Source organism: Canis lupus, chromosome 5 (assembly GCF_011100685.1).
Source record: "Canis lupus familiaris isolate Mischka breed German Shepherd chromosome 5, alternate assembly UU_Cfam_GSD_1.0, whole genome shotgun sequence".
Lineage (NCBI taxonomy): Eukaryota > Metazoa > Chordata > Mammalia > Carnivora > Canidae > Canis > Canis lupus.
Genome location: NC_049226.1, coordinates 61,816,655 through 61,841,705, shown reverse-complemented (window position 1 = coordinate 61,841,705; position 25,051 = coordinate 61,816,655). Strand labels below are relative to the sequence as shown.

Below are 25,051 nucleotides of genomic sequence, written 5' to 3'. Positions count from 1 at the left end.
AGGCTTCTGGGGGCCCGTCTCACAGCTGGAATGCCCTCTCCTGTTGCTACTGGACTACCCCCATGGTCTCTACGTCATGTGTGGCCTCTGGCTCCTGGTGGGTGGAGGCTGTTTTTAGAAACCTGCTTTAAGGGAGAGGCTGGCAGGAGCATGCAGTGTGTGTGTGTGTGTGTGTGTGTGTGTAAGGCAAGCAGCATGAAGGTGGGGGGCAGAGCTGGGAACCACCCCAGCTACACACCTTCCATCTGTTAGCATAGAGGGTTTGGTCAGAGCAGAAGGCCAAATCAGGAGGCCAAATCTTGCTTTTCCTTCTCTCCACCTCCTTAGTAGAGAGTAGCTCTCCTTACTCTCCATCTTTCCAGATGTCTAACCCCAAGGCAGGCTGCCCTGGAGGCTGGCTTACTGGATAACTTCCCCTGGCCTTGCTGAGTGCCCATCCTGCCCTGAGGCTTCCTATGCAGGAAGCAGGCACCTAGTGGATAAAGTCAGTTCCAGCCCCTGCTCCCCACTCTGCTGGAGATGACAAGGTCCCTCTCCTGCCCCTAAGGGTCAACAGGAGGCCTGCCCAGGTGGCCAGCTGTCGAGCCCAAGAAAGCTGCATCCAGGCCTCACTCCAATCCTCTTGCTCAGGCAGAGGCCCAGCTGCCTGAGAAGCAATTGAAAATAGAGTCTAAGTCTAAGCAGCTTAGTGGGGTTCCAAGAAAGGGGCCAGTGGGGTGGGGGTGGGGCCAGAGGGACCCCTGGGCTTCTCAATCTGGCTTTGAGAAGAATTAGATGGCTGCAAGAGAAAGAACAGTGCACCCAGAAGTTCCATTCATCTTCTATTCCAGGGACAGGAGTCACTTAAAGGTGTCCCAGTGCCCTTGGCTAGATGTGAGCCCCACCCCCTCAGCTCCAGATCCGCAGTGTCAAATGGCCTGGGTTTACTCTCTGCAAACACAGGCACAGGGAGACCATCCACAGGGACAGCACATCCCCGGCTGTGTCTGCAGGACCCAGAACAGGCAGAAAGAAGAGACATTTCCCAGAGTCCCTCCACAAACGTCTCTGGGGTAAACTCACTGAGGGCCTCTAGCCTATAAGAGGTCCCGCTTCCTTCCTGAAGGCACAGCTGGCCTGCCCCAGACACTCTGGGGTCGGGCCCCCGGGGGCGGGGCGGGGCGGGAATCTGTTCTGAATTTGCACCTTTGGGTAAGAAATAGTGAAAATGGTAGTTCTCAGAGTGCCCTGGCCAAAGGTAGCCACCGTTGCATCTCCTCAGCCTTCGCTGCCCCTTCTCCCTGGGATACTCCTTTTCATCCCTCCTGTTTTAGCTGATGCCTGCTCAGGCTCCATGTCTCAGGTTGGGGAAGCCTTCCTGACCACTGGGCGGGATTAAGCTCTACGGATGCGTCTGGTGGGCACTCGTTCACTCACGCGTGCATTCACAGGACAAATGTGCACCGTGGCCTGCAACCCGCCAGGCCGGGCTAGGCGGTGGGGGTCCAGGCAGACAGGCTGGGGGTGGGTGGGTAACGCAGGAGAAGCCGCCAAGGTCTGGCCGAGGAGCTGCAGCTCCTGGGATTGGATGTGCTGCGTTTCCCAAGGTCGGCCCCAGCTAAGTGGCGGCGGGAGCACCCCCTTTCCCCCCACCCCATCTCCTCCTTAGGTCTCCGTCCGGATGGCCGCGCTCAGCTAAGATTTTGGGGCCATGGCACCGATGCCCCGCGGGGGGGGTGGAGATTGCCCCCCACCTGGCCCTGCGGCTCAGACAAAGGCCGTGCGGGAGGACAAAGGCTGCGCCACCACGGCCGCGCGCCTGTGCGGATGCGCCGCGCTCCACACTCGTGCCCCCACGCGGCCCTTCGTCTGGCAAACGTCCATTCAAAAAGATCAAGTGAAGGCAGAAATCCTCTTCCCCAAACATCTCTGCCCCTCCGGGCTGGGGTAGGGGCACAGAGCCCCCGCGATGGGGAGCGGGGCCGCGGGGCCGGAGCGCACCGCGCTCCCCGCCGCTGGCCGTCCGCGGGGCTGGGGAGAGGCGCGGGGCCCTGCCGCAGCGGGCGGGCGCGAGGTGCGGCGGTGCCAGCCGGCCGGCGAGGCGCCCCTGCATTGCAGAGCAGGGGGGCGGGGGGCCTGCGTGCGCGCATGTGCGGGCCTGGGCGCGCGCGTGTCTGTGTGTGTGCACGCGCGCCGCCCGCCGCCGCGCCCCTGCTCGCCCGGCGCCGCGGTGCCTCGCCCCCTCCCCTTTGCACCCCCGCTCCTCCCCCTCGCCGCCGCAGCACGCGCGTCCCCCCTCCCGGCGGCGCCCAGGGCGAACCTGCCCAGTGCCGTGGGGGCGGGAGGGGAGGGGAGGGGAGCTGAGAGGAAGGCTGCGGGCGGCCTGGTCCCTGCGCCGCGTCCCCCGCGCGGAGTTCGCTGCCAAGCCACGGGGCTGGCCCGGAGGCCCGGAGACCCCTACCCTCAGGGCTGTCCCCGCTGTCCCCTTTGACGGGGCGCATTTTGCCTTGGCGCTGCGGCTGCAGTTCCGGCTCCCCCCTCCCCGCACGGTTATTATTGATCAGGCTGGTGAAATCCTGGGAAACTTTCCCTTCGGGCTGGATGAGGCACTTGTATTCCTTTAGAGAAGGGGTCTCACGGTTGCTCTGCTCTGGCCACCTTCCCCTTACTTGAAAGGACACCTGGCCAAGACCGAAGGGAGCGGGATTCGCGAGGTCTTGCAGGGCTCCGATCTGTTCTCTGTAGTGCGGTGGGCCTCCCACGTCCTTTCCCCGACTCCTGTCTTCTCCCCTGTGTATTTTGTCAGGGGCTGGAGGATGTTATTTCAACTGGAGGCCTCTGGAGGTCAGAGCTCCAGGTCCCCTTGGGAAGGGGCTGCTGGGGAGCAGGTGTCCAGCTTGGTAGCCTGCTCATTGCCTAAGGGACCTGGTATGGCCTAGGACTCAGAGGTGTCTTTGTGGTGAAGCAGAGATGGTTTCCCTTCTCCATGGTCACAGCATCCTCCCCAAGCTGTACCAATAACCTCCTGGGCTTCTGGGGTGGGGTGGGGGGGGGCGGCTGGCTGATGTTTCCTGTGCTCCCAGTTACTGCCTGGCTGAGGCTTGGCTCTCTGAAGGGCTCCCACATCCCAGGCAGGTCCTCCATTTGTCCCAATGTCCTTCAGTCCATCCTGGTGAGGTGACCTGGTCACACAGGGAGAGCCAGGACTCTGCAGAGTACCCTGCTCCATTTCCCATTTGTTCTGCAAAACTGAAACCGGATTTCCTGAACGGGAGCCCCTGGTCACCCTGCCCTTCTCCGTTACATCCTGCAGGTCATCGTCACAGCTCTGGCTGGCTTCGGTCTCGCCCAGGGTGGCTGCCAAGGCCAGCCTGGTGCTCCCGCGCAGCTACTGCCAGGGTGCAGATGCCTGCTGACCCAAAGCCACCTCTGGGAAATAGCTCAGAGGATTTAGTGGCCGGGGTGGCCGCCAGGCACCCTGTCGCTGCTGGAGCCGGCCTGGGATGAGGCTGAGATTTGCACATTGGGTGGCTCAGGGCATGTGCCCTAGCCCAGAAACTCTCCAGCAGCCAGCAGCAAGGGGAAGCCTGAGAGTTGATAAGGCAAAGGGCTGTTGTGCACAGAGGAGAGGTGCTTAGGGAAGTGATCCCTGCAGAGGGCCCAGGGTCGGCTTAGGCACGGCCCACACCTCAGGCTGATGAGATCCCTGGGAGGACTCCACAGACCAGCCCTTCTGCTGGCTGACCTGACACTGACATGTGTGCAGCCATCCCTTCCACTCCATCAGGGGGTGGAGAGCAGACTACCAGCCCAGCTCCCCAGGCCAGTTCCGGGGCTTCTGCTAGGCATGAACAAGCTGGGAAGGGCAGCCTCTGACCTAAGCATCCCCCACCTGTCTTTGGCAGCTTTTCTCTGCAGGGCCTTTGGTGCCAACGCTAACTTATATTCAAGGCCATTGGCTCTCAGAAAGCTGGCCTTGGACAGCAGGTCCTGTCTCCTCCATTTGAGCACATTGGGGCTCCCCGGCCCTCCACCCTCAGTCATGATGATGATCCTAGACTTGTTTCAGATGCCCCACAGGGCAGAGGCTAAGGTAGAAACAGCCTAGTTGCAGGGGGACCAGTATTTGAGGGTTTCCTTGAGGTTTGGCTTGTTATCCCTATGAGGCAAAAGCACTTAATACACAGCTCCCCTGTCTGGGCCTTGGAACATGAAAGGAGCTGAGCCTGAGATGCCTCCTCTCAGCTGCTCACATTGCTTTCATCTCTAAGAGACTCAGGGCTTGGTGATGGCCACTGGGGGCTCTCTGTTCAAGGACACCCTAGAAATTGGCTTGGGGAGGGGGCAACAGAGGATGCTCAGACCCTGCTTCTCTTAGCAACCCAGGGGCTTGTCTGGCCACCTGTATCCCCTGGCAGGAATGACAGCCACAGGCCCAAACTCATATACTTCATTCCATGCCAGAGAGAAACCCAGATTAGGAGTAGGGACCCTGTTGGTCTTTCCACAGTGAAGACTTTTGCCCTAAGTAGAAGTTAGGAAGTTTCCTTCTTTTTCACACCTGTGTGCAGGGTCCCCAAGTGTCCCTTTTTCTCAGCACCTGGCAAGGATATCCGAGCGCTGTTCTTACCGTCCAATGACAGCCAGTCATGCTGGGAGGAAGGGAGTGTGGGCAGGGCCCGAGCTTTGTACTCAAACACCACTGAGTTGGAGATGATCTGGTTGTTGAAGGCAACTTGTAGGGTCACAAGACCAGTGTCATGGGCTGAAAGCAAAGGAAAGAGAGGTCAGAGCGAGGGGCAGGGGGTGAGCACCCTTCACCTTGATGTATCATACAGGAACCTGGAGTGCCCTCCCTTCACTGGGTGATCCCAACCTCTGTCTACTCATTCCTAGAGGCCCAAATGTAATGCTTCTTCTTCCAGGAAACTTCTCTGGACCCCAGACTCAGCTGGGTGCCCTGTGATCACTCCCACACCTGGTATTATATTACCTGTTTGCTCCTCTGCTCCGTGGTGAGGGCAGGTACTGGGAAGTCAGTGTGGATTTGCTGAATGAATGAATGACCCCCAACCCTGCCTGACCCATGGCTGCCTGACTTCTCCCCTACCCTATCCATCCTAGATGGGGCCTGGGTACAGCATTTGCTTTGGGTCTTTGTGCTTATTTCTCTGTTTCACTTAATCCTACAAGCTTGTCCTGTTGCACTTAGCATGGCCTTCCATGTATTTTCAGAAATTTCTCTGCCTTCCTGATGAAGGTAGGAGCCTCTGCCATGCCTGTTACTCTGGGCCCACGGGTGCCGAGCTGGGGTGCTGGCTTGAATCTTACAGCTCCCTCCAATGCCTAGACAGTAGGCTTTGGGAAGGCAGGCCCTTGAGGGTCTCATTACCTGTTCTGTCCCCAACACAGGGCTCAATGAAGGCTGTATTGCTTGAATAAACAACTGGGACATTCTAACTGTTGGCAAGAAGAGAGCCCACCCCTGGCAGAAACCTGCTTCATTTCTGGGGTTAAAGATGATACATGGCTCCTGTTGAAATCTTGGGGGCTGTGACCCACAGAGATGGACCCAGGGGGCCAGGATGGGTGCACAGGCCGCTCCACCCCACCAGGCCTCGTCCTCTGGTAGACATCAGGGTTATGTGCTCTCTACCCTGCTTTTTTGGAACACCAGATACAGTGCCCAGGGCCTCCCCAGAACAGATTTCCAGGGAGGACGCACACAGGGATCATGTTACTGTTTGGGCTCTTGGCTTTCAGAAGCTTACAGACTTGAGAAAGCTGTCCAAGTCAGCTGTTCCCCAGGGCAGAGTAGAGCTCTGGCTTCCCTCTCATGCAGACTTCCCATGGGAAAACCAACTCATTGACCTGTGGACTCTGTTCATCCCAGGTATACATACCATGCCACTGTCCCCAGAGCATGGCTTTAGGACATCACTGCCCAAGGGTGACCAGTGGGTTTTCCCCCTCTGCTTCCCATCCTGGTGTGGTCTCTTAGCTCTAGACCACAAACTGAATCAACTGGCTCCATGATGGGTGGAGGTCCCATAGGCCCTCCTGTGGTGTCTCTCTGGGCTGGGGTTCCCAGCCAAGCCCAGAACCTTCTGAGACCCTGACAGTGTCCCCAGCAGACTTCCAAGTTCATGGTCATTCATCCTCCCTGGGGTTTTGCCTGGTTTACCTCAGAAGGGCATCTGAGACAACAGAAAGAAGGCACCCCATCTGAGCCCGCTCAGCTCTGCACCTATTAGCAGGCCTCCCAGCCTTGGCCGGTGGCTGGGGAGCCCAAGGATTCTCTGTGACAGATGTTCCGACCCGAAGGAGCTCCTCAACTGCTGTCTTCTTCACCACCTCCTGGCACTTGTACAACCTGCAGCGATGCTGGAATGTGGGTGATTCAGAGCATCCCATCTTTCCACAGAGAGAGACAGAATGGAGAGGAGAGGACCTATCATAGTATCCTGGGTCCTGGACCAGTAGCTTGGCCCTTGCAGGCCATAGCTCCCAGGCACTTCCTCAGTTCTCCTTCCCTCCTGTCATCCAGTCTGGCAGTGAGTCCTGGTCCCTCTATTTGTCTCTATCTCCCTGGCCACTCTTCTGGTCCAAGCTGCCAGCATTTCTCACCTGGAGTCCTGCTAAGGGTAAGCTCAGCCCCCCCGGAGACCTACCTGTTCCTGCTGGGATGGAATTGGGGGGCCACATTCCAAAGTTCTCACCTGAAACTGGTGAGAATATGTTGCCCGGAGCACCCCCCCCCCTTTATGTTGGGAAAGATCACTCCTCTGCTTGCTTCCTACGGCTTCCCTGTTTCTGGTCTTCCCCCCTACAATCTGCTCTCCCACACACCCAGAATCATCTTTTAAAGATATAATTTAGATCACATCACTTCCCTACTTAAAACTAATGGCTTCTCATTGCAAGTAAGACCAGATCAAGCTCCTTCCCCTGACTCAGAAGGATGGATGTGGTTAGGTCCCCCCCCCATCTTCTTCAGCTCTTCCATGTTCAGCTCTCCCCACCTTATCTCCCTCCGACTTGCTTGGCGATTTTGTCTCCTTGTTTCTTTCTGCCTCCTGCAGTAAAATGTAAGCTCCATGAGAGTTGGGCATGGGTCGCCCCTTCATGCCCAGTGCCAAGCTCAGTGCCTGGCATGGTATGGCCACTCAATCATTTGGTGAATGAATTGCTTCAAAACGCAGTGCACTTGCCCGCCTTGTGTTGACTTTTACCCTTTGCCTTTGGCAACCTCCCAGGAATCCAGGGTGGGGTGTCCTGCTGGCCAAGTCTTCTGGTTGGTGGCTTCTTCTGTCTCCTCCTGAGTCCAGGGAGCCTTTTCTGAAGTCTCAAGTCTTCCTTCACCTTTCCCCCCGAGCTCAGCACCCTGACTTGGTTGTCTCTCTCCTGCTCTGGGAGCACTGCTAAGACCTTGTAGGATGCGGATGCCATGCTGCATGTCGTCTGTGGCCTGTGACAATGGGGGACTATGTTCCTGGTCAGGGTCCAGTCTCCTCGTCAGGGTGCCAGGCTAGAGAGCGGCGGCCATGTGTGCTCCCCATGCCCCTCCTCCGTGTCATTCCCAGCTCCTGAGGTGGCTTGGCTTGTGCTCACAGGCCTCTGACACCTCCTTTCTGGCAAGGCCAGATGGGTTCTGGCTTCAAATGTTTCTTCTTCAAGATCAGCTCATGTCCCCAAGCCCTTGGAAGAGGCGCCCAAGCAGCCCGTACCATTCCCCAGGGCAGGGGCTTGTTTGCCTGTTTCCTCCCGAGACTGATTGCTCCTTGGGGTCAGAGTGGGGCTGAGGGGTGGGGGCTTCTGTCCCTCCTTACGCTCTGCCCCATTTTAGATGCTTACCAGTGCCTGGTAAATGATTTGATGAATGAAGGAGTGCATGTGTACATCCAACACTGTCTTACAGAGTGACATGTTTTCATTTGGGCCTTAAGGCAGAGACGTCCAAAGGGGACCCCCTCTTTGCAGTTGGTCGCAGAACAAAATGGTGCTCTAGCAGCAGGGCCTTGGCTCTTGGTCTCTGCCTGAGCCTGTGGCTTCCCATCTCCGGTTCCAGATGTGCTGTGTTAGAGGAGCCTGAACCACTGGGAGACATGCTAGCCTAGGTGGACTCTGATGCCAGCTCTTGGGACCCAGGAATGCTCTGGGACCAGGACAGCTGCCTGCTGAGAGACCTAACAGCGCTGATCCCCTCTCCCCCTCGAAACAAAGAGCTAGAGCTCTTTCTTCCTAGAGTACCTTCACGAACTGAGCCTATGAACCAAGTGCTCCATGGTGTCCTTCCTTCACCTCTGCTCTCACCCATCTGGCAGGTGGTTTTTAAGATATAGAAATTGAGGCCCAGAAAGGTCAAGTACCAACCTAACATCACCAGATGGTAACTGGTGGATCTGGGATATGCTGTGGTGTGACTGCTTCACCACCCAGAACTCGCCAGGTCCTGGCCTGGGACATCGTCCAGAGGGCATGCAAAGGCCAGTCTTTTTTGTGGAGAGGTCAGATAACCTAGGACAGGCAAGGTCTGGGTCCTCAGCCAGGCCAGAACCAGGTACAGGAAGTGGCTTCTATTTATAGGCCAGGCCAGTCCAATTCCAACAGCAGGTGGTGAGTGGACAGTGTAATAACATGCTGCCCTCTCCCCCTACCCCCCGGGGTAGAGGCGGTGGGGGAGTGGTAGCTGCATTAACCATGTAGCCCGAGCTGTGAGAGGCTGACCCAGCCTGGGCTGGCGTCCTGATGGCTGTGTTCCAGACCAAGCGGGGCTCCCGGGAGCAAAGGGGGCTAAGTGGGTCCTTTGGGGCCAGCCAGGCAGTGGTGACGGCAGACCAGTAAGGGCAGAGGCCACCAATGGCACCATCCCTGACTCCCTGAGATGTTTGTGGTGTAGGAGGTGCTGAGTTCAGGTGGAGACTGAACATGTGAACCCAGCCCTGGAGCATTCTGCTCTGGTGGGCTGCATAGGGAAAGGAGAGAGACAGAAGGAAAACTGTTCCATGTGAATTCAGGAGCCCCAGGCTGGGGGGATGGTATGGGGAGTGGCAGATAGCTGGGGTGGCCTAAGCTCCCTGTCCCCACTTCTCTATACTAATCCTCAGCCCCCACAGGGAGCGCTCTCTCCTTTTGTAGATCCCCTGGCATCAGATAACATGGGGTAGGGCTCTCTCTCCACTCATTGCCTGGGCAAGCTGGATGGGCCATCCCTGGAGCTAATGTCAGCTGAAGAGTTTCCCCAGCACCAGCACAGGGATTGGAAAAGGAGCTCTAGAAACAGATTCCTTCACAAATACTGATCTCTGTCTTGTGATGTGCCAGCCACTTGTAAGCCCTGGGGACACCTGGTGACTGGGAAAGACACAGAGGCTGACCACATGGAGCTGGCAGGCCCATGGGGAGGTAGTGATGGCCAGAGGTCAAGGAGGTGACCAGACAGGGACGCCAAACTAAGTAGATGGCAATGAGTGAGTGAGGGCAAAGGACAGGGACAGCAGAAGGGTTCTTGCCCCTGAAACTGGAAGCAGATTATGTGCATGTGAGTTTTTCTGGGCGCAGGGTACACATGTCCTCAAGGGAATTTATGCAGATTATTCTCACTTTGACCCCCCTGCCCCCACCCTACAGCGACCAGGCCTTCTTCACCTCTCTCTGACCTGCTCAGTGCCTTGGGGGCACTGACTCATGGACCAAACAGCTTGGCTGTCTCTCCCTCTGTGGCTTCCGCTGGTCTGTAACTGTGGGAGGCACAGGCCAGAGGAGGGAGGGCTGCCTGGTTGCTGCTCTGACCCTAGATGCGGCTCCTCTGGGGCTCCTCTACCTGCCTGGCTCCCACCACCAGCTCCGGGATCCTTTCAGGTGGAGGGTGTCTCTGGCTTCCTGCTATGCCCAGTCCTGGGTGTGTCAGCCTGCCTTCCTGGCTGTCTGGATAGTCCCTCATCATGTTTTCTTCAAAATCCCAGCTGAGCAGGCTTCGTAACCCCATCTGATAGGAGCGCCATGAGCCCAAACAGATGACATTGTGCTAGTTGGCCTGGGACCCCTCCACCCCAGCAGAAGACACTGGAGGCTCAGAGTGATGGTGCCCCTGGTCCCAGGTCGCTCCCAGGCTGATCCTCCATGCGGTGCTCCTAGGGCCCCCACACCTACGGTGGGGGCTGGGCTTCTCACCTGGGCAGTAGCAGCGCAGAACCCCGGGCTGAATCAAGGACGCAGGCACTGAGATCTGGTCAAACAGGCAGCTGTAGTTATTGCTGGCTTCTTGCCATGGGCCTGTGATGAGAACCTTCACTCCTCCCTGGAAGGGACAGAGGGGCAGAGAGGAGCATCAGCCACAGAGCGAGGGACGGGGAAGCCGGCCTTCCAGGCTGCCCCCACCCCCCGTGCCTGGTGTACATGCACGCTACTGGACTACAATGTGCCCTGACTTTTGAGAACTGCTGTTTCAGGATGGCAGCAGGAGGAGGAAGCCTCTGGTGGGGGGGGGGGGGGGGACCCCTGCTGGCATCTGCACAGGCAGCCAGCAGTTCTGACCCCTGACCTCTCCTGCGGAAAGGAACTTTTGGTTTTAGGCAGAAGGTGGCACAGAGTTGTTCACTCCTTTTCAGCACATGGTGCTCCTGAGAATTGGCCAGGCAGGAGCCCTGGAGGGAAGGGGAGAGGAGGGAGGGAGCTTTCTCTGTCATTTTACTTGCAGACAGGTTTCAGGAACTCCGAGTTTTGAAAACAGGCTTGAGCACGTCAGTGTCACTCCAGGGATGGGGGTGTTCTGGTGGGGAAACAGGGAGAACTGCAGGATCCTCAGGGTATAGTAGGGATGGGCCGGCTTCTGGGCTTCTGCAGTGGGAGAAGGGGCGTGGATGAGAAAGGCTTGGGCTCAGAGATGGCCCTGAGTGGGACAGGGACTTACAGCTGGGGGCTGGGGAGGCTGGCCTCTCTGGCTTTCCTTGGGTGCCCCCTCAACCCCCCACCCCCACCCCACCCCCCTCCCGCAGGCTCCAGCCACTTTTCCCGGCAAGGGGCCCACACCTGCGCAGGACAGTGTGGAGAGCGCCACCTAGTGTCCAGGCTTCAGAACACTGACCGGCATATCTACTGGAGACTGGGGGTGGGGGTGAGGGTAGGGGGTGGGGGTAGAGGGTGGAAGGGAGTGAAGGGTGCAGGCCCCTTTCCCCACCTTTCCAGGCCAGAGAGGCCAGACCCCAGCTCTCCCACTACTGGCCCCGCCAGAGAGACACTCTCCTGCCCAGTCACCGGGTGTTGCACGGATCCTTCTTGGCACTGGCGTACCCTGACGTGGAGGGACCCCCAGCCTCAACCCAAGGCTTACCCTTGGGATGCCCACAATGCTTCCGGAACCCCGACCTGGACCAGGGCTGGCCTTGGGCATCAACAGCAGGAGAGGGTGTTCCCAGGGATGAGGTGAGGGTGATTCTCCTACAGCCCAGCACAGGAGGGTTCCCCTGGTGGGCAGGCATTCCACGTGTCCTCTTGGATGGGATGGGATGGTTTTGGAGAAGTCACTTTGCCACTAGGAGGCCGAAGGTGGGGGACAGTGGAGATAGCCCAGGCCCCTGCTTCTGTCCCTCAGGAGCTCTGTGTCCTCAGCCCAGTGACCCAACCTCCCTGGTAGCCCTTCTGGTCTTAACATTCCTTGGTTCTGCTATATGGCTCCATAGGGGCATTTGGAACTCTGTCAGGATGACAGGACTGGGGCCAGCATTCTGGGTGAGGGCGGGGAGGGGTGCTCATGGCATAGGTAGAACCACAGGCCAGTTCAGGGCACGATCCTCCCTGGATCCTCTGAAGTGGAAGAGCAGTGGCTTCAAAAAGCCACATTTTCCATGTGAGAAAAAAGGAAAACAAAACAAAACAAAACAAAACAATAACCCCAATCAAGAGCTGCTGGCATGAAACTAGGGCTGCTGTGAGAAACAAAGAACTGTAGAAATGACTGGAGAACATCAGGACCTTCTCCATGGAAACCGCTGCAGGATGGGCTCAGCATCCATCAGTTCAGGGGATGGTTCCCATGGCAACGCTGGCCTGGCTGCGCTCCATCCGCGGTGACGCAGGCACCTGACGGGCTCTAATTGCAGCTTCCTCCGCCTGGTGTAGTGAACTGTCAGTGGAGGCAGATGACGCAGAGAATTTGGGGGAGTAGAGGGGGCAACACATGCCATCTGAGGTCTGTGCCCTGATATAAAGGACCTAGGTGTCTGACGTAACCAGGGTAGATCTTGGGGCACATGTGTGCACATGTGCGTGGATGTGTGTGTGCGTGCATGTGTGTGTATGTGTGTGCTGGTGACCAGCTGCAGCTGCAGGTGAAGAGGGGGACAGAGCATCTGGGAGGTGGGGAGGGACGCTCCCAGAAGAGACAGCAGGGTGGCCTGGCCTTAGCTTTCTGGCAGAGTGGATTTTAGAGCTGGGCCAGTTTAGCTCACGCTCATATTTACAGCCTCAGAAGTGTCTGTCCCCCAGCCTAGGTGTCTTGCTATGTGTGTTGCTACATGTCTTGCTTGGCATAGTGTGGCTAGAACCGAGCTCCTGGCACAGTTGGCCAGGAAGACAGGGGCAAACGTGCCAGCCAGGAGGCTGTGAGTGGGAGAGAAGGGTTGAGAGAGAGGTGTGTCTCGTGTAGGGGAACCCAGGAGGGGGTGGCCCTTGCTGCTGGACTGGGGACTGTGGCCAGGGAGGGGGAGGATGGTGAGGAGGAAGTAGCTGGTCAGAGTCACTGGGGCCTCTCTCTGCAGAGGCCTCACCGTGTGGCCATTTGGCTCCAAAGGGACCAGCTGGGTGGCATCTGTGCATTTTCCATATCAAATTGAATTTGAGTTGCTTTTGTTTCCTGGAAACCTCAAGGGCTTCTGGAAAACCAGGGCTGGAGGCTCCCTCTTGGAGGTGCCCAGACCCACATTCTTTCCTGCTCCCGTGCTGCCCTCGCGTGGCAGGCTGCTGAACTGACTTTCCTTGAGGTACGATTTGGGGACCTGCCGGTTTTTGGGTACAGAACAGGGGACCAAGTCTGCTAATAGCTCCTTGCTAGTGCCCCAGGCCCACAGTGGCCAGACTGCGGGCCTGGACCCATGCCGGGGGCTGGTGTGCACAGGCTGAGGCTGGGGAAAGAGAGGTCCCCCTTATCCCTTGGTCCAGTTCCTGCAGGACTTAGGCTCTGGTGGCGGGGGTGAGGGGGAAGTTCCAAGGGTCCTGACAGACAAATCTCCCAGGCCTAGGACCTGCAGGGTCTTGAGGCCACCCCTCTCAGCCATTTACAGATAAGGAAACTGAGGCCCAGGGAGTCAGGTCTCACAGTTGACCTCTTGCTACATACCCCTCTCTGTCCCTCTGAGATGCTTTCTTAGCCCTGTGCTGGTTGGGAGGAGGGATGGGCAGGCTGCTGGGCTGAGCTGACCTGGGGTGGGAAGTGAAATGTGGTGGGGACTATGAGGATGCCACTGGGCTCAGCATCACGGACAGGGTCAAACTGAGCCATACCAGGAGTAGGCTTGGTCAGAATCTTCCGAAGTCTTGGAGGTGGAGCACATGGAGGTGGATGGAAGAGGCAGGTGCTGCCTGAGTACTTTACTCAGTCCTTAATAACAACTCAGTGAGATAAGAGATATCATTGCCCATTTCAGAAACAATAAAGGTGGCAACCTTGCCCAAAGTTACCAGCTAGTGAGTATGGGGCACATCCTGTCTGGCCCCAGCCCCATGCTCCTCAGCACACGAGGTAGTGGCCTCTGGACACCTCTCAACATGTTGTACACAGACACGGTGCATGGACAGAAGCTGCTCTGTCTAGACCCCTGCCGTCTTTCCGGGACCCCCTTGTATGAAGCCTGGGCCACTAGCTGAGCTGATGTGGCATCTTTCTGAGAGCTGGGTACATCTGTGCCTGATTTTATCTGTGCTTTGCCATAAAAGGAGAAGAAGTAATGAGCCTCCTGGAAAGAATTGTTAACAGTGAGGCCCACAATCTCGGTGACTTCCCCAAGGTTGTAAGCAGTCAACCAGTGAGTAGGAGGGACAGGAAACTGCTTCGTGTGGCCTCTGTGCCACAGTCATGGTGGCAGGACCCCAAAAGGACCACAGGAAGCCTCAAGCTGTGACAGCCACAGAACAAGTATTCACTGATTACTTACTACGGGCAAGTACTAAACCAAAATTCCTGGCACTACATCTTTGCCCCAAGGAGGGTACGTCTGTTACCCCCATTTTACAGATGAGGAAACCCAGTCACAGAAAAGTGACATCATTGCAGAGTCCAATTGATACCTCGGAATATCCTCTAAGATTTGCTCCATCCATGGGCCATGTTGTCCCCTTCACCAGGGCCCGAGGGGGAGACAAAGCTGAGACTGAGCGGGCATCTGGGTGGTTCAGTGGTTGAGCATCTGTCTTTGGCTCAGGTCATGATCCCAGGTTCTGGGATTGAGTTCTGCATTGGGCTCCCGGTGCATGGAGCCTGCTTCTCCCTCTGCCTGTGTCTCTGCCTCTCTCTCTCTCTCTCTCTCTCTCTGTGTCTCTCATGAATAAATAAATAAAATCTTAAAAAAAAATGCTGAGACTGGCTCAGTGGAGCACTCCACTTCTCAGAGCACCCTGTTGGTCTAGTCCTGAGACTCCCGCATCATCCTCGGGAGCCCCTCAATCACCTGGGGCTGTAACATGCACAGGCTTTGGCCAGAGTCCCTGCACTGCCTGCACCTGAAGAGCTTTTGTGGAATCTGTATTCTTGCTTTGAGCTACCCTGTGAGATTCATGGTCTTCAAGAACACCCTTCTCTTGGTCTACTAGACAGCCGCCCCTTACCCCAGTGTCCACAGGACACACAGCAGTGGGACCAGGAGATCCGTGGGCAACCACCTCCCTGGAAGAAAGTGTGGTGATTGCTCTGCTCCCCAAGCACCTGGCAGGTGAGCTGGGAGAGGTCAATGAGCGAGCTGCAGTGTGCAGCAGGGCAGTAGGGAAACCTCGGGCCACGCTGTCCCCTTCCTGTGCCATTTAACCTCTGAGAGAAAGCAAAGGTTTCTTCTTTAAACGCCATGCCACTGTGGCGAGACCTGGGTTTTCCGACGACCCTGGCTTTGGGATAGTGATCCTCCATGTCAGAGGTCAGCTGACAGGAACTGAGACTACCAGAAGTGGCAGAGAGTTGGGGAAGGGGCACAGGTGGGGGATCCTGAGTCAGGAGATCAGGTCAGGCTCCTCTACAAAACCAAAGGTCAGATCCTACTTTTGATTTTGTAGAGGCTGGATTTATCCGAGAAATTTTCACGGATGCCTATTTGGAAGCCATACCCTTCCTCTCAGGTTGATGGGAATTGGTTTATATTTTGTTTTTAGTGAAGCAAATCAAGAGTAATGGCTATGGATGGTCTATGGTGGTGAGTTTTGAATTTGTTTTGTTTTGTTTTAGCAGCCCTAGGACATTTTTAAAAAGAAAAAAAAAAAGGAAGCAGAGCAAAACTCAGATGGAATGTTAATACTTAAGCCATGTAACAGCAGACTGTTACTCCGGGGGCAGTGGGGAGGCCACCTGGCCCCCCGGAGATCCTTGATTGTCAAGCTACTTGCTTCAGTGAAGTCTGAGAAGCATAGCTCATGGGGACAGAGGAAGGGGACAACTCTGTCTGTATGTCCAGAGCTCCATCCAAAGGGCGGCCACATGGAAGTGAGCCTCCCTCGGCTGCGCGCTGGCGGCAGGTTGGGGAGGCCAGGGCAGCAGCAGCTTACCTCTGGGTAAGACCACTCCGGGGAGTAGTCGGTCACCATGAACACCCGTCCGCTCTGCTGCAGCATCCCCAGGGTGCCCTGCGCCGGGGTGGCAGAGACCACCTCAGCCACGTGCATGTAGGCCATGGTGCCGGCCCCGCCCTCGGCACTGCTCAGCTGCAGGCTCCCCTGCTGGGGGCTGCAGCAGGGGATGCACATCTCCGCCTGCGCGAAGGGGGCGCGGGCCCCATCTTCCGACTGGGAGAGCGCTGTGCTGTCCCCCGACACCAGCTGGTGCCCGTAGATGGTGCTGCTGCCCCCTTCCACGGAGATGAAGTCATTGATCAGGTCGGAGAACTGGTTGCTGAAGGAGATGTCAAAGTGGTCCAGGCTGAGCTCCATGTTGGAGGCGTTGCCCAGGCCAGGCTGGGCCACGGGGTAGAGTCCCTGCACCACGTTGCCCGGGAGGATGGGGACACCGCCGGCACTGCGGATCACCCCAGTGGTCTCGGGCTGCAGGTAGTGCTCAGAGCTACAGGCCTGTAGCTCCCCAGACTTGATGAGGCCCTCGCCCCCTTCGGCCACCTGAGAAGTCTCCATGGTGACCTCCCCTTCCGCAGCCATGGCCTGGAAATTGGCCTGGAACTGCATGAGGTGAAGGGAGGAAGTGGACTCTATCCTTGTCTCCACGTGGCCGCTGCAGGAGCTGGTTTGGGACGAGGCCTCCGTTTTCACCGTGGGCATCACAAAGGTGCCCCCGGAGTCATTCAGGCTGCTGTGGGCGTTCTGCTCGAGGGGGAGAGGCTTGCTGGCATCCTGCAGGAAGAAGCTTGGGGAAGGGGTCTGGTGGACGTGGGGGCTGTGACCCGTCTGGCTGAAGCTGGACGTGTAGTCTTTGTTGGAGTCGATTGCACTGAAGTCCATCTGCTCCAGGGTGGTGCTGGGACTCAGGCCGCCGCCAGACGGCAGGAGGCTGGAGCCGGCCGACAGGGTGAGGGAGCTGGAGGCTGCGGCCGCCGCCGAGGACGAGTACGCTTCTTTGGCCATCTGCTGCTCAAAAGAGGTGTCCTCGGTCTTAATCTCCTTCGTGAGGACGGTGGTGAAGCTGAAGCCCCTCTCCACTGGTGGCGAGTGCCGGACGTTGGTGCTGACCATCTCCGCTTTCAGGCCTCCACCCCCATACGTCTGGCCCTGCTTTGGGTTATTGAGGAAACAGTCGGGGTCAAAGTTCATGGTGGTTTCTGGAATCTTCCGGCCACCATCGAGGGTGGTGGAGAGGACCAGCTCTTCGGACACGTTGGTGGGCAGCATCGACAGGCTCTCCGAGCTGCCCGCGGTGGGGAAGGCGAACTTGTGGCCGTCGGAGCTCACGGCCAGGACGAGGCCCTGAGAGGCGTCAGGCGAGAGGAGGTGGTGGTTGGGGCCAGTGGTAGGGGACATGGTGTATACGGCCTCGTTGGTGACCTCAGACATAAACACCGTGGCGCTCTGGGACAGGCTCCCCATCACGGAGGCCACGGCCATGCTGGACACACCCGTGACCACGGGACTGTCCACCATGTCCGGGTCGCTGTTGAGGCCGCTGCTGATGGACACAGGGGAGCTCTGGGTGGTGTCGGGCACCTCCACCTGGTTGGTGGAGGAGACCTCCGTGCTGTTCTGGTGCAGCAGCACAGGCTTGGCCACCTTGCCGTTCCTCTTCTCGCGGCTCGAGCCTTTGCTGTGGCTGTGCTCGTGCTTGCCCTCGGACACATCGTTGTGTTGCACCTCTGCGTGACTCCCGTACCCCCCTGTCCGCGGCTCGACCTTCGGCGAGATGATACGGTGTTTGGCACTGTTGCACTTGTGGTGCACGCTGCTGCCCGCTCCTGTGAAAATCAGAGGCACACCATGCACACACGCGCACGCACACATGCACACACGGCCACACACGCACACGCAAAGAGAAAATCAGAGCTGGGTCTGCAGCAGGTCCTGTCTCTGAGCAGCTGGGGGCTGGCAAAGCCCAACCTGGGAGCCCAGACAGGCCACTCACCCCTGGGGCTGGCGTGTGACCCACACTCAGGATCTCTGGCCTCTGGACCCCAGTCCCCGGGGCTCTCACACACTCAATGTAACCATCAATCAGACCAGTTGGGCTTTCTCCCTGATGTGTTTATACTACTACTACTACTACTACTACTACTACTACTACCACTACTAGTGCTCCAGTACACAGGTGGCTGGGAAGAAGAAGATGGAGAGCCTGTCACCTTCCGGGAAAATCTTTTCCACCTTCAGAGACAGATACTATTTAGTGAAACAGCTCTTGCTGGCCAGATGGGCTCAGCCCAGAGTGGTGGTCATGTCTCTCTCCCCTCCCCCAAATTTCCACACCTATTCAGGCTGCACAGTGGGGTTTTGGGGGTGGGGGGGTTGAAAAGCAATGCTGTCTCTCTGGATTACCTCTCAGGCTCCAGGACCAAAGAGGGTTCTAGACTCTGCTCCAGAAGCAGAAAGGTATCTGCCCCTCTTTCCCATTTGGCCAGCCCAGGCCTGTCCTCAACTCTTTGTGGGTCAAAATCCCTGTAAGACCCAAGCAAAGACAGAGCCCTAAACCCCCAGCTCAGTGGCAGAGAGGGAGAAAGTCCTAGGCTGAATCTGGCCAGTCTCCCCAGGGCTCCACAAATGAGGTCCCCCGCACACAGCAGCCAGGTCGACTCTTCTTTCTCTCCCCTCTGCCATTATTTTCATTCCATCTGATGAGGGTCACTTCACTTTTGATAAAAAGGTGAATTCTCCCTTGAGCCTATTATGGCCTCACCATGATGATTCCTAAATGCATGGACTTTGCACAGAAGTGACATGACCCTCTAATGGAAATATCTAATTAAGGTAGAGAAGGAGGTGGAGAATGCACATTTCTAAGAGCAAATATCATTATCAGAAAAATAGACACATTAGGACAGGGAGTGCGGGACACTTTATATTCTTGGAAGAGACAGAGGTTAAAGAAGGAGGTTTAGCTTGAGTGGTCCCATTGACTCAGGGCTGACCTCCCTGAAAAGCCCATGTCAACCCTGTGCCCGGGCACCTGGGCTTCCTGCTGACGATACCCAAGATGGGGCCTGGAGGGTACCTGCTGTGTGTAGACAAGACCTGGATCTCCAACCCCATGCACTTCCCAACACTGCTGCCCCCATTCCTAGTGGGAGCTGGCTCTCTGGAAATTGCTCTCTCCTGCCTCAAGTGGGCTGCCCACGAGCCCCATGGGGCAGGACTAGAGTGAGTGTGTCCTAGGTGCTTCCTGCACGGGGTCCTGGCTCCTGGCTGACCCTGCTCAGCTCACTGGACATCGAGGCTACCCCTGAGGTGGAGAGCCACACCCACTATCTGGGAGAGCCTCCCCCTTATCCCCCCTGCCCCAGGGGGCCCTGCTCACCCAAGCTGCCAGTGCAGAGGCAGTTGTGAGTCCGAGGCTGTGGCTTTGTCTGGTGGCTGTCGAGGATCTGCTGCACCAGCTGCTCCACGGAGAAGCCTGAGCTGCTGTTTCCATTACTGCAGGTCCACTTGATGCCGTGGACTATGGGGGAGAGAGGCAGAGGGGCAGACAGAGGTCACGGGGTGCAGGGGCAGCGCCTGGGAGGGATGGCACCTGGGCCCTCCCAGAGCGTAGCCCCCTCGCCACTGGGAGGCTGGCTCTAGGGCTGAACTGATGCACACGAGGAGTGGGGGAGGGAGGAGGGAGGACGAGGGGGGAGGGCCAGGCTGCCCTACCAGACCCCCCACTCCCACTGGGAGCTCCGTGCTCCTCCTCTGCCTTTCCTCCTCCCCTCCCTATGGTGCCCTCTGGGGGAGGGGATCGCCTAGAGATTCACTTCTGTTTTCCTAAAGTCCACGTGCCCCAGAGAGGCTCTTCAGAGGGTCCAGGAGGGAGATGGGCAGGGCCCCCCAGATAGTGGAGATTTGCAGAGGAGATGGAGGCTGTGTGCTGGGGTGGATGCCCAGACCTGGAGGGGATCGTCTGCTTCTCATTCTCACCAGACCTCCGAGGGCTGCAGGCTAGGCAGGGGGTGGGGAGGGCAGGACTGAAGGGCCACATGGCCTGGCCAGTGGATGCTTGCTGATGACCAGCTACCTGGACAGCCAACCCTGGATGGATCCGCAGGATGGCTGAGGGTAGGCTTCCTGCTTGGCCTGTGGACTGATGGGTTTCATGCCCACCTGCTCCACAGTCCTCAGCTGAAGCCGACCCGGCCGGCACCCCAGGCATATGGCATAGCCCAGCTCTCTCTGGTGGCTCTAGAGGGCCAGGTTCCAGAGGCAGGGAATCTGGACATAGCCCTGGGGCTGGGGGCCAGTGCCCAGGGCTCCAGGAGGGACCCAGCTTGCTGTGAATCAGGAACAGTGGGAACAGGTGGCCTGGGAAGAGAAGCCAGGCAGGGCCATGCTAGGGAGAGGCCAGGGGCTTTGCCAACGCAAAGACTACTTCCTTTCTCCTCTGGAGGAGCTTCTTTCACACAGGTTTCAGGGAAAGAACCATCACAATGCTCAGTGCCTGCCCTGGCTCTGTGAGGCTCCAGAAGGCAGTCCACACAGTGTAGGAGTCAGATCCACATCTGGATGTGAGTCCAGGTTTCAGTTTTGTTGTGTGAATTTGGGCAGGTCACTGAGCCTGTCTGAGTCTCAGTGCCCTAACCTGTGAAATGGGAACAGGAGGAAACCCCACCCACCTGCCTTGCACCTCGTATGTATGCAACAAGAACAGCTGTGGTCCTGACTGTCACTGGTAGTGATGGGGATGACCAGGCACAGGGTTGGTCTTACCCCACAGCCTGGCCGGTGCTGTGAGACCTGGACTTGGGGGAGAAAGTTGCTTGCTGTGACAGCCACCCATGGCTCTGCTTCAGAACACCAAGGGGGAGAGCTCACGGCTGTTGTTCCTTGTCAACTCGTTTATGTAGGACTTCAGTGGTTTTTCAAAGAAAACCCTTCGTGTGTGGGTGGTGATATGCTGGGAATCCTGGCAGGTTCTTTTTCCCTTTTCTGTGCATCTGCCCCAGGTGTCCAGCCCATTCTGATGAGGCCTGTGGCCCTGCTCCCTGAGGGTCCTGGCTTCTGGTGCGTCATCGCACGGGGATGGGAGGGTTGCTGCTGAGTGGCTTCCGTCTCCAAGCTAGCTGAGCTGCCCTGTGAAGTCGTGTTTGGCTGTTCCGAGGGCTGTATGATGGGCACATCCAGGGGGTGGTGGGGTGATTTCCAGTCTACCTGCTTCCACCTTGGATCCCTCAGGGAGCTCTCTGGCAGCCCTAGGTCACCTGCGCTCCTGTGGCATCAAGCCCCACCTTGTCTTCTGCAGCCAAAAGGGAAGGCCCAGGCCAGGGATTTGCAGATCTCACTAGAGCTATGGAGCTCTTCTCAAATAAACCTCTACTTGGAAATCCAGTATGGAAGACGATAACAGCAGAAGGGGCCTGGTCAAGGCAGGAGTGAAGGCCAAGGTCCACTATCTGTCCTCACGCCTGGGACCTCCTGGCTGAGGCCTTTTTCTACACTTCTTGTTTTATAGAGGAGGAAGCAGAGGCTGGGCAGGGGGAGGGAGGGCAGGGTTTGAGGACCTCTCCCCTTGCACTATACTGCTGCATGCGGAGATGGCGTATCCCAGTCCCTGCTCCGGGGTGGTGCCAGGTTTTTTTTGAAAGCTCTCAGGAGTTCCTCATGGGTACCCAGGATGGCAAACCCACAGCTCTGTCCTAAGCCTGAATCCTGTAGGTACTGCAAGCCTGGGAGCAAAAAAACCTCCGGAGGCCCACCATAGCGGGTCCTACCTAAGGGGGACTCTGAGCGGGTGCCCGTTGCAAAGCTAGACCAAGGTGTTCTCAGGAAAGCCCCCAACTGGGTCTGAAAGTGGCTCACTGGAGAGAGGACCTGTGGGCTTCCGCACAGGGCAGCCCACCTCTGGTTTCTGGCCGCATGGCCACTCCTTGCCCAAAGGTCTGGGTCTTGGGGTGGATGGGCAGGTACCTCTACTGGAGTCTTCTGGCATTTCTGACCAGAGCCCCCCCCTCGTCCCCCCACCATTCCAGGCTTCCTCTCCAGCCCTGCCATGCGGGTGTGCTTGCTGCATTCTTTCTGCCTCTTGCTCTCCTCTTTCTGTTGTGAAGGTTATAAAATGAAAACCCAGTGAAGGGTGACAGATTGCAAGCAGAGAATTTCTGGATGCTTAATGCAAATTACCTACGGTCTTGGCACATTCAATATGCAGATTGTGTGCCTCCCCCTCTGGTGGGGGCGGGGAGAGAAGCCCCCTCCTCCAAGCTGGTGAGTTGTTAGTACTGAATATCAAATACTATCAAGACGGCTTTTAACATGTCATGCTCTGCTTCCCGACACGTAATGAATCAGCGGGAAAGGAGATTTCTATGGGAAAAGAGCTTTTTATGAAGGGAAGGTTAATAAACACGTGCGCTGCCTGCCTGTCCCCTGCCCCTCCCTCTTTGCAAAAGCAGCAAAAGGGAAACTGCATTAAAAATACATTTGATTAAGTGTAAGGTCATGACCTGAGGTCGGTTGGAGAGGGGGTTGGGGTGAAGGTGGATGCGAAGAAAGAGGAAAGGGAATTCCCAGAAAAATAGCATCCTGGTGGCTCTGGGTCATGTTTGTCCCCTCTGCTTGCTAGGTCTCACTGGAGGGCATCAGGTTCCTAATTCCCAGGCCATAGTCAGCCCCTCAGATGGGAGGAGCCCAACTTGTGCTGAATCCCGGGGGGTTGGGGGGGCTTCTCACAGCAACCTATGCACAGCCCTGGGCAGTAGTCCCAGGAAGGCTGGTCAGGGGAAGATACCACAGGGGGAGAAGGCAGGTATGGGTGGGCCAGGCCCACTCCTCCACAGGCCTGAACAGGCCAGGAGTTACCAGGAGGGACCCGCTTTCCCCCAGAAACTGGGGTGTGCAGGTGCTCCCGTGGCTTCCCTAGCAGCTCCACAGCCACCCTGAGACTTGCCACCTGCTCTGGCTGGGCTGCCCACATCATGCCCTGCATGAGGATGGGCCAGCAGAGCACAGGCCAGATGCCTGTTACAGGAACCCCTAGTCCACTCCAGTGGTGACCTGGCCTATAGGCGACACTTACCCTAATTACCACCCACGACTAGGCAGCTATAATCCCACTAATATGAATAATCAAAATGAAATCAGTGACAACAGCATGTGGCCATGCCTTGGAGAGTATCTTCTGATGAACAATTTACCCAAGAGGAGGCCAACCACCGTGAACAGTCACTGGGATCTGGGAGAGGGGCCTAGGTGGGGGTTCGCTGCCACCTGACGTAGGGTTATAGTTGCTTGGCTCCAGACTTGTGGTGGAGGTGGGGGTGGGGGTGGGGTGAGGGGGAGCTTTGGCTAGGTGGGCTCGGCCTGAGCCCAGGTGGACCTCCCTGTCATCCCCTTGGTGGAAGGAATTGCGTGCCCCCAAATTCTTAGGAATTCTTAGGTTGAAGCCCTAATCCCAATGGGACTGTGTTTGGAGACAGCGCCTTTCAGGAGGTGACAGGTTAAATGAGGTCCTAAGGGTGGGGCCCTGATCCAACAGGACTCCTGACCTTGTAGGAAGAGGAAGAGACACGGGGAGTATGTGTGCACAGTGGAGGCCACGTGAGGGCAGAGTGAGAGACAGCCGTCCGCAAGCTCTCCACCAACCAACCCTGCTGGCAGCTTGCTCTCTGACTTCCAGCTTCCAAAATATGAGATTATTCCCGTGGGTGAAATTCCCTGCTCTGTGCTATTCTGTTTCGGAAGCCCAGGGAGACTCAGTGTCCCCTCCTCCCCAGGCTTACTGACTGGAGCCCTAGAAGCCCCAGGAGAGAGCCACCAGCCCTGTGCACTGCACACTGGGTGTGTGTGCGTGTGTGCGCACATTCAAGAGGCCCCGAGATCAGGGACTTTCCAGACCCCAGCACTGTGCTAGTTTCCTTATATGTTGACTACATCGCAAAAAGAAATACGTAACAATATTTTCTTTCCCCGCTGGAGCATTTACTGTGGACAGGGCGTTGGGCGTGCTGGGCCACTCAGACTGTGGTCCTAGAAGCAGTGCAACCACCTGGGATCCTGCTAGAAATGCACATCCCCGTGCCCCAGGCCTACCGAATAAGAAATTCTGTCAACTGGGGCTCAGATCTGGGTCCTCAAAAGCCCTCCAGGGGATTTGATGCTGGCTCAAGTTTGAGACCCACTCGTCTAGAGAATATGTCTCTAATCCCTCAACAATCCTTTAAGGAAGAATTATCGTCCCATTTCATGAATGTGAGGACTGAGACAGGAAAGTTACATGACTTGCTTAAGGTCACACAGCAGGTAAGTGGGGCTGCAGAGTCTAGCTTTTCCCACTACCCCACCTGCCCCCCAGGGCCTCCGGGGCTGCATCCCTACAGGGACCAAGGAAGGGCAGGAAGGTTACTTAGTGGGCGGAGGAGGGAGAGCTACCCCATCAGGTGCCTGAAAGTTTCTTCCATTTACAGCTGGACTCACTTCACTTCCTCGGGACAGAGTGTCTGATTTCCTGGGTGGCGATCACGCAGGGGACCCTGGAATCCGTGGCTGGGCCAGGTGCTGTCCTCTAGCCCACTGCCCATCCTGACTATGGAGGGTGTCAGCGGCCTCAGAAGGGCCAGACGGGCAGCCAGGCAGGGCCACCAGCCCAGGGAAACAGGACTTGCTATGGACCTGCTGTTGGAAGACTGGCTGCCAGCAAGAGAGGGAGGAAGGCTTTGGGAGCTCATCCCGATGTCTACACCTGGGCTTTCAGGGTCCCCAGAAGCCTGCCTGGCCTCAGTTATCTTGGCAGACTGGGGTGTGTTCAGGGGAAATTGCTACAAAAGACAGAGAACTCAAAGAAAGACTCCTCCCAGGGAATGTGGGATTTGTGAGGGCCAGTGTTTGTGTTCCTCACCTGGGTTCCCAGTCACTGGAGGTGGGGTGGGGAGGGGACCCACAGAGTCAGGGACCAGGGCCCCAAAGGCGGCCTCCTCTTGGGTGTCTGCAGAAGCCACAAATGTCCATTTCCACCGTGGCTACCTTAAGCAGCGGGAGAACTTAGGGGGAAGGCAGGGCGAATTTCTGAGCTCAGTGTCCCAGCTAGCTGTATGGGAAGAAGATCCTGGGGCCGGGTAGGGGTGGGAGGACAGGCTGTGGGGATGCACTGGCCTGAGGTCAGGGGTGAGCCTTGGCAGCTCTTTTCCTCACGTGCATGTGATCTTGGGAAGATCTTTGGTTTCTCTTAGCCTCAGTTGGCTCATGTGTAAAATGTGTGCTTCACCTGACGGCACTTCATTGTTCCCCAAGACCGTTAGAGACAGGTGGGGCCCACACC

At 57.2% G+C, this 25,051-nt stretch overlaps 1 protein-coding gene across 13 annotated transcripts in view; it reads right to left on the bottom strand.

The window, feature by feature from the left end:
- CAMTA1 (calmodulin binding transcription activator 1) overlaps nt 1-25,051 on the bottom strand; it is an 848,163-nt gene that overhangs the window by 71,614 nt on the left and 751,498 nt on the right. For all 13 annotated transcript variants that reach the window (XM_038537825.1, XM_038537826.1, XM_038537830.1 and 10 more), the window contains 4 exons: nt 19,124-19,264; nt 15,724-17,570; nt 10,153-10,279; nt 4,610-4,744 (listed from right to left, as the gene is read on the bottom strand). In XM_038537825.1, coding sequence (XP_038393753.1) covers nt 4,610-4,744; nt 10,153-10,279; nt 15,724-17,570; nt 19,124-19,264 — 2,250 coding nt within the window. The remainder of the gene's footprint in view (nt 1-4,609; nt 4,745-10,152; nt 10,280-15,723; nt 17,571-19,123; nt 19,265-25,051) is intronic.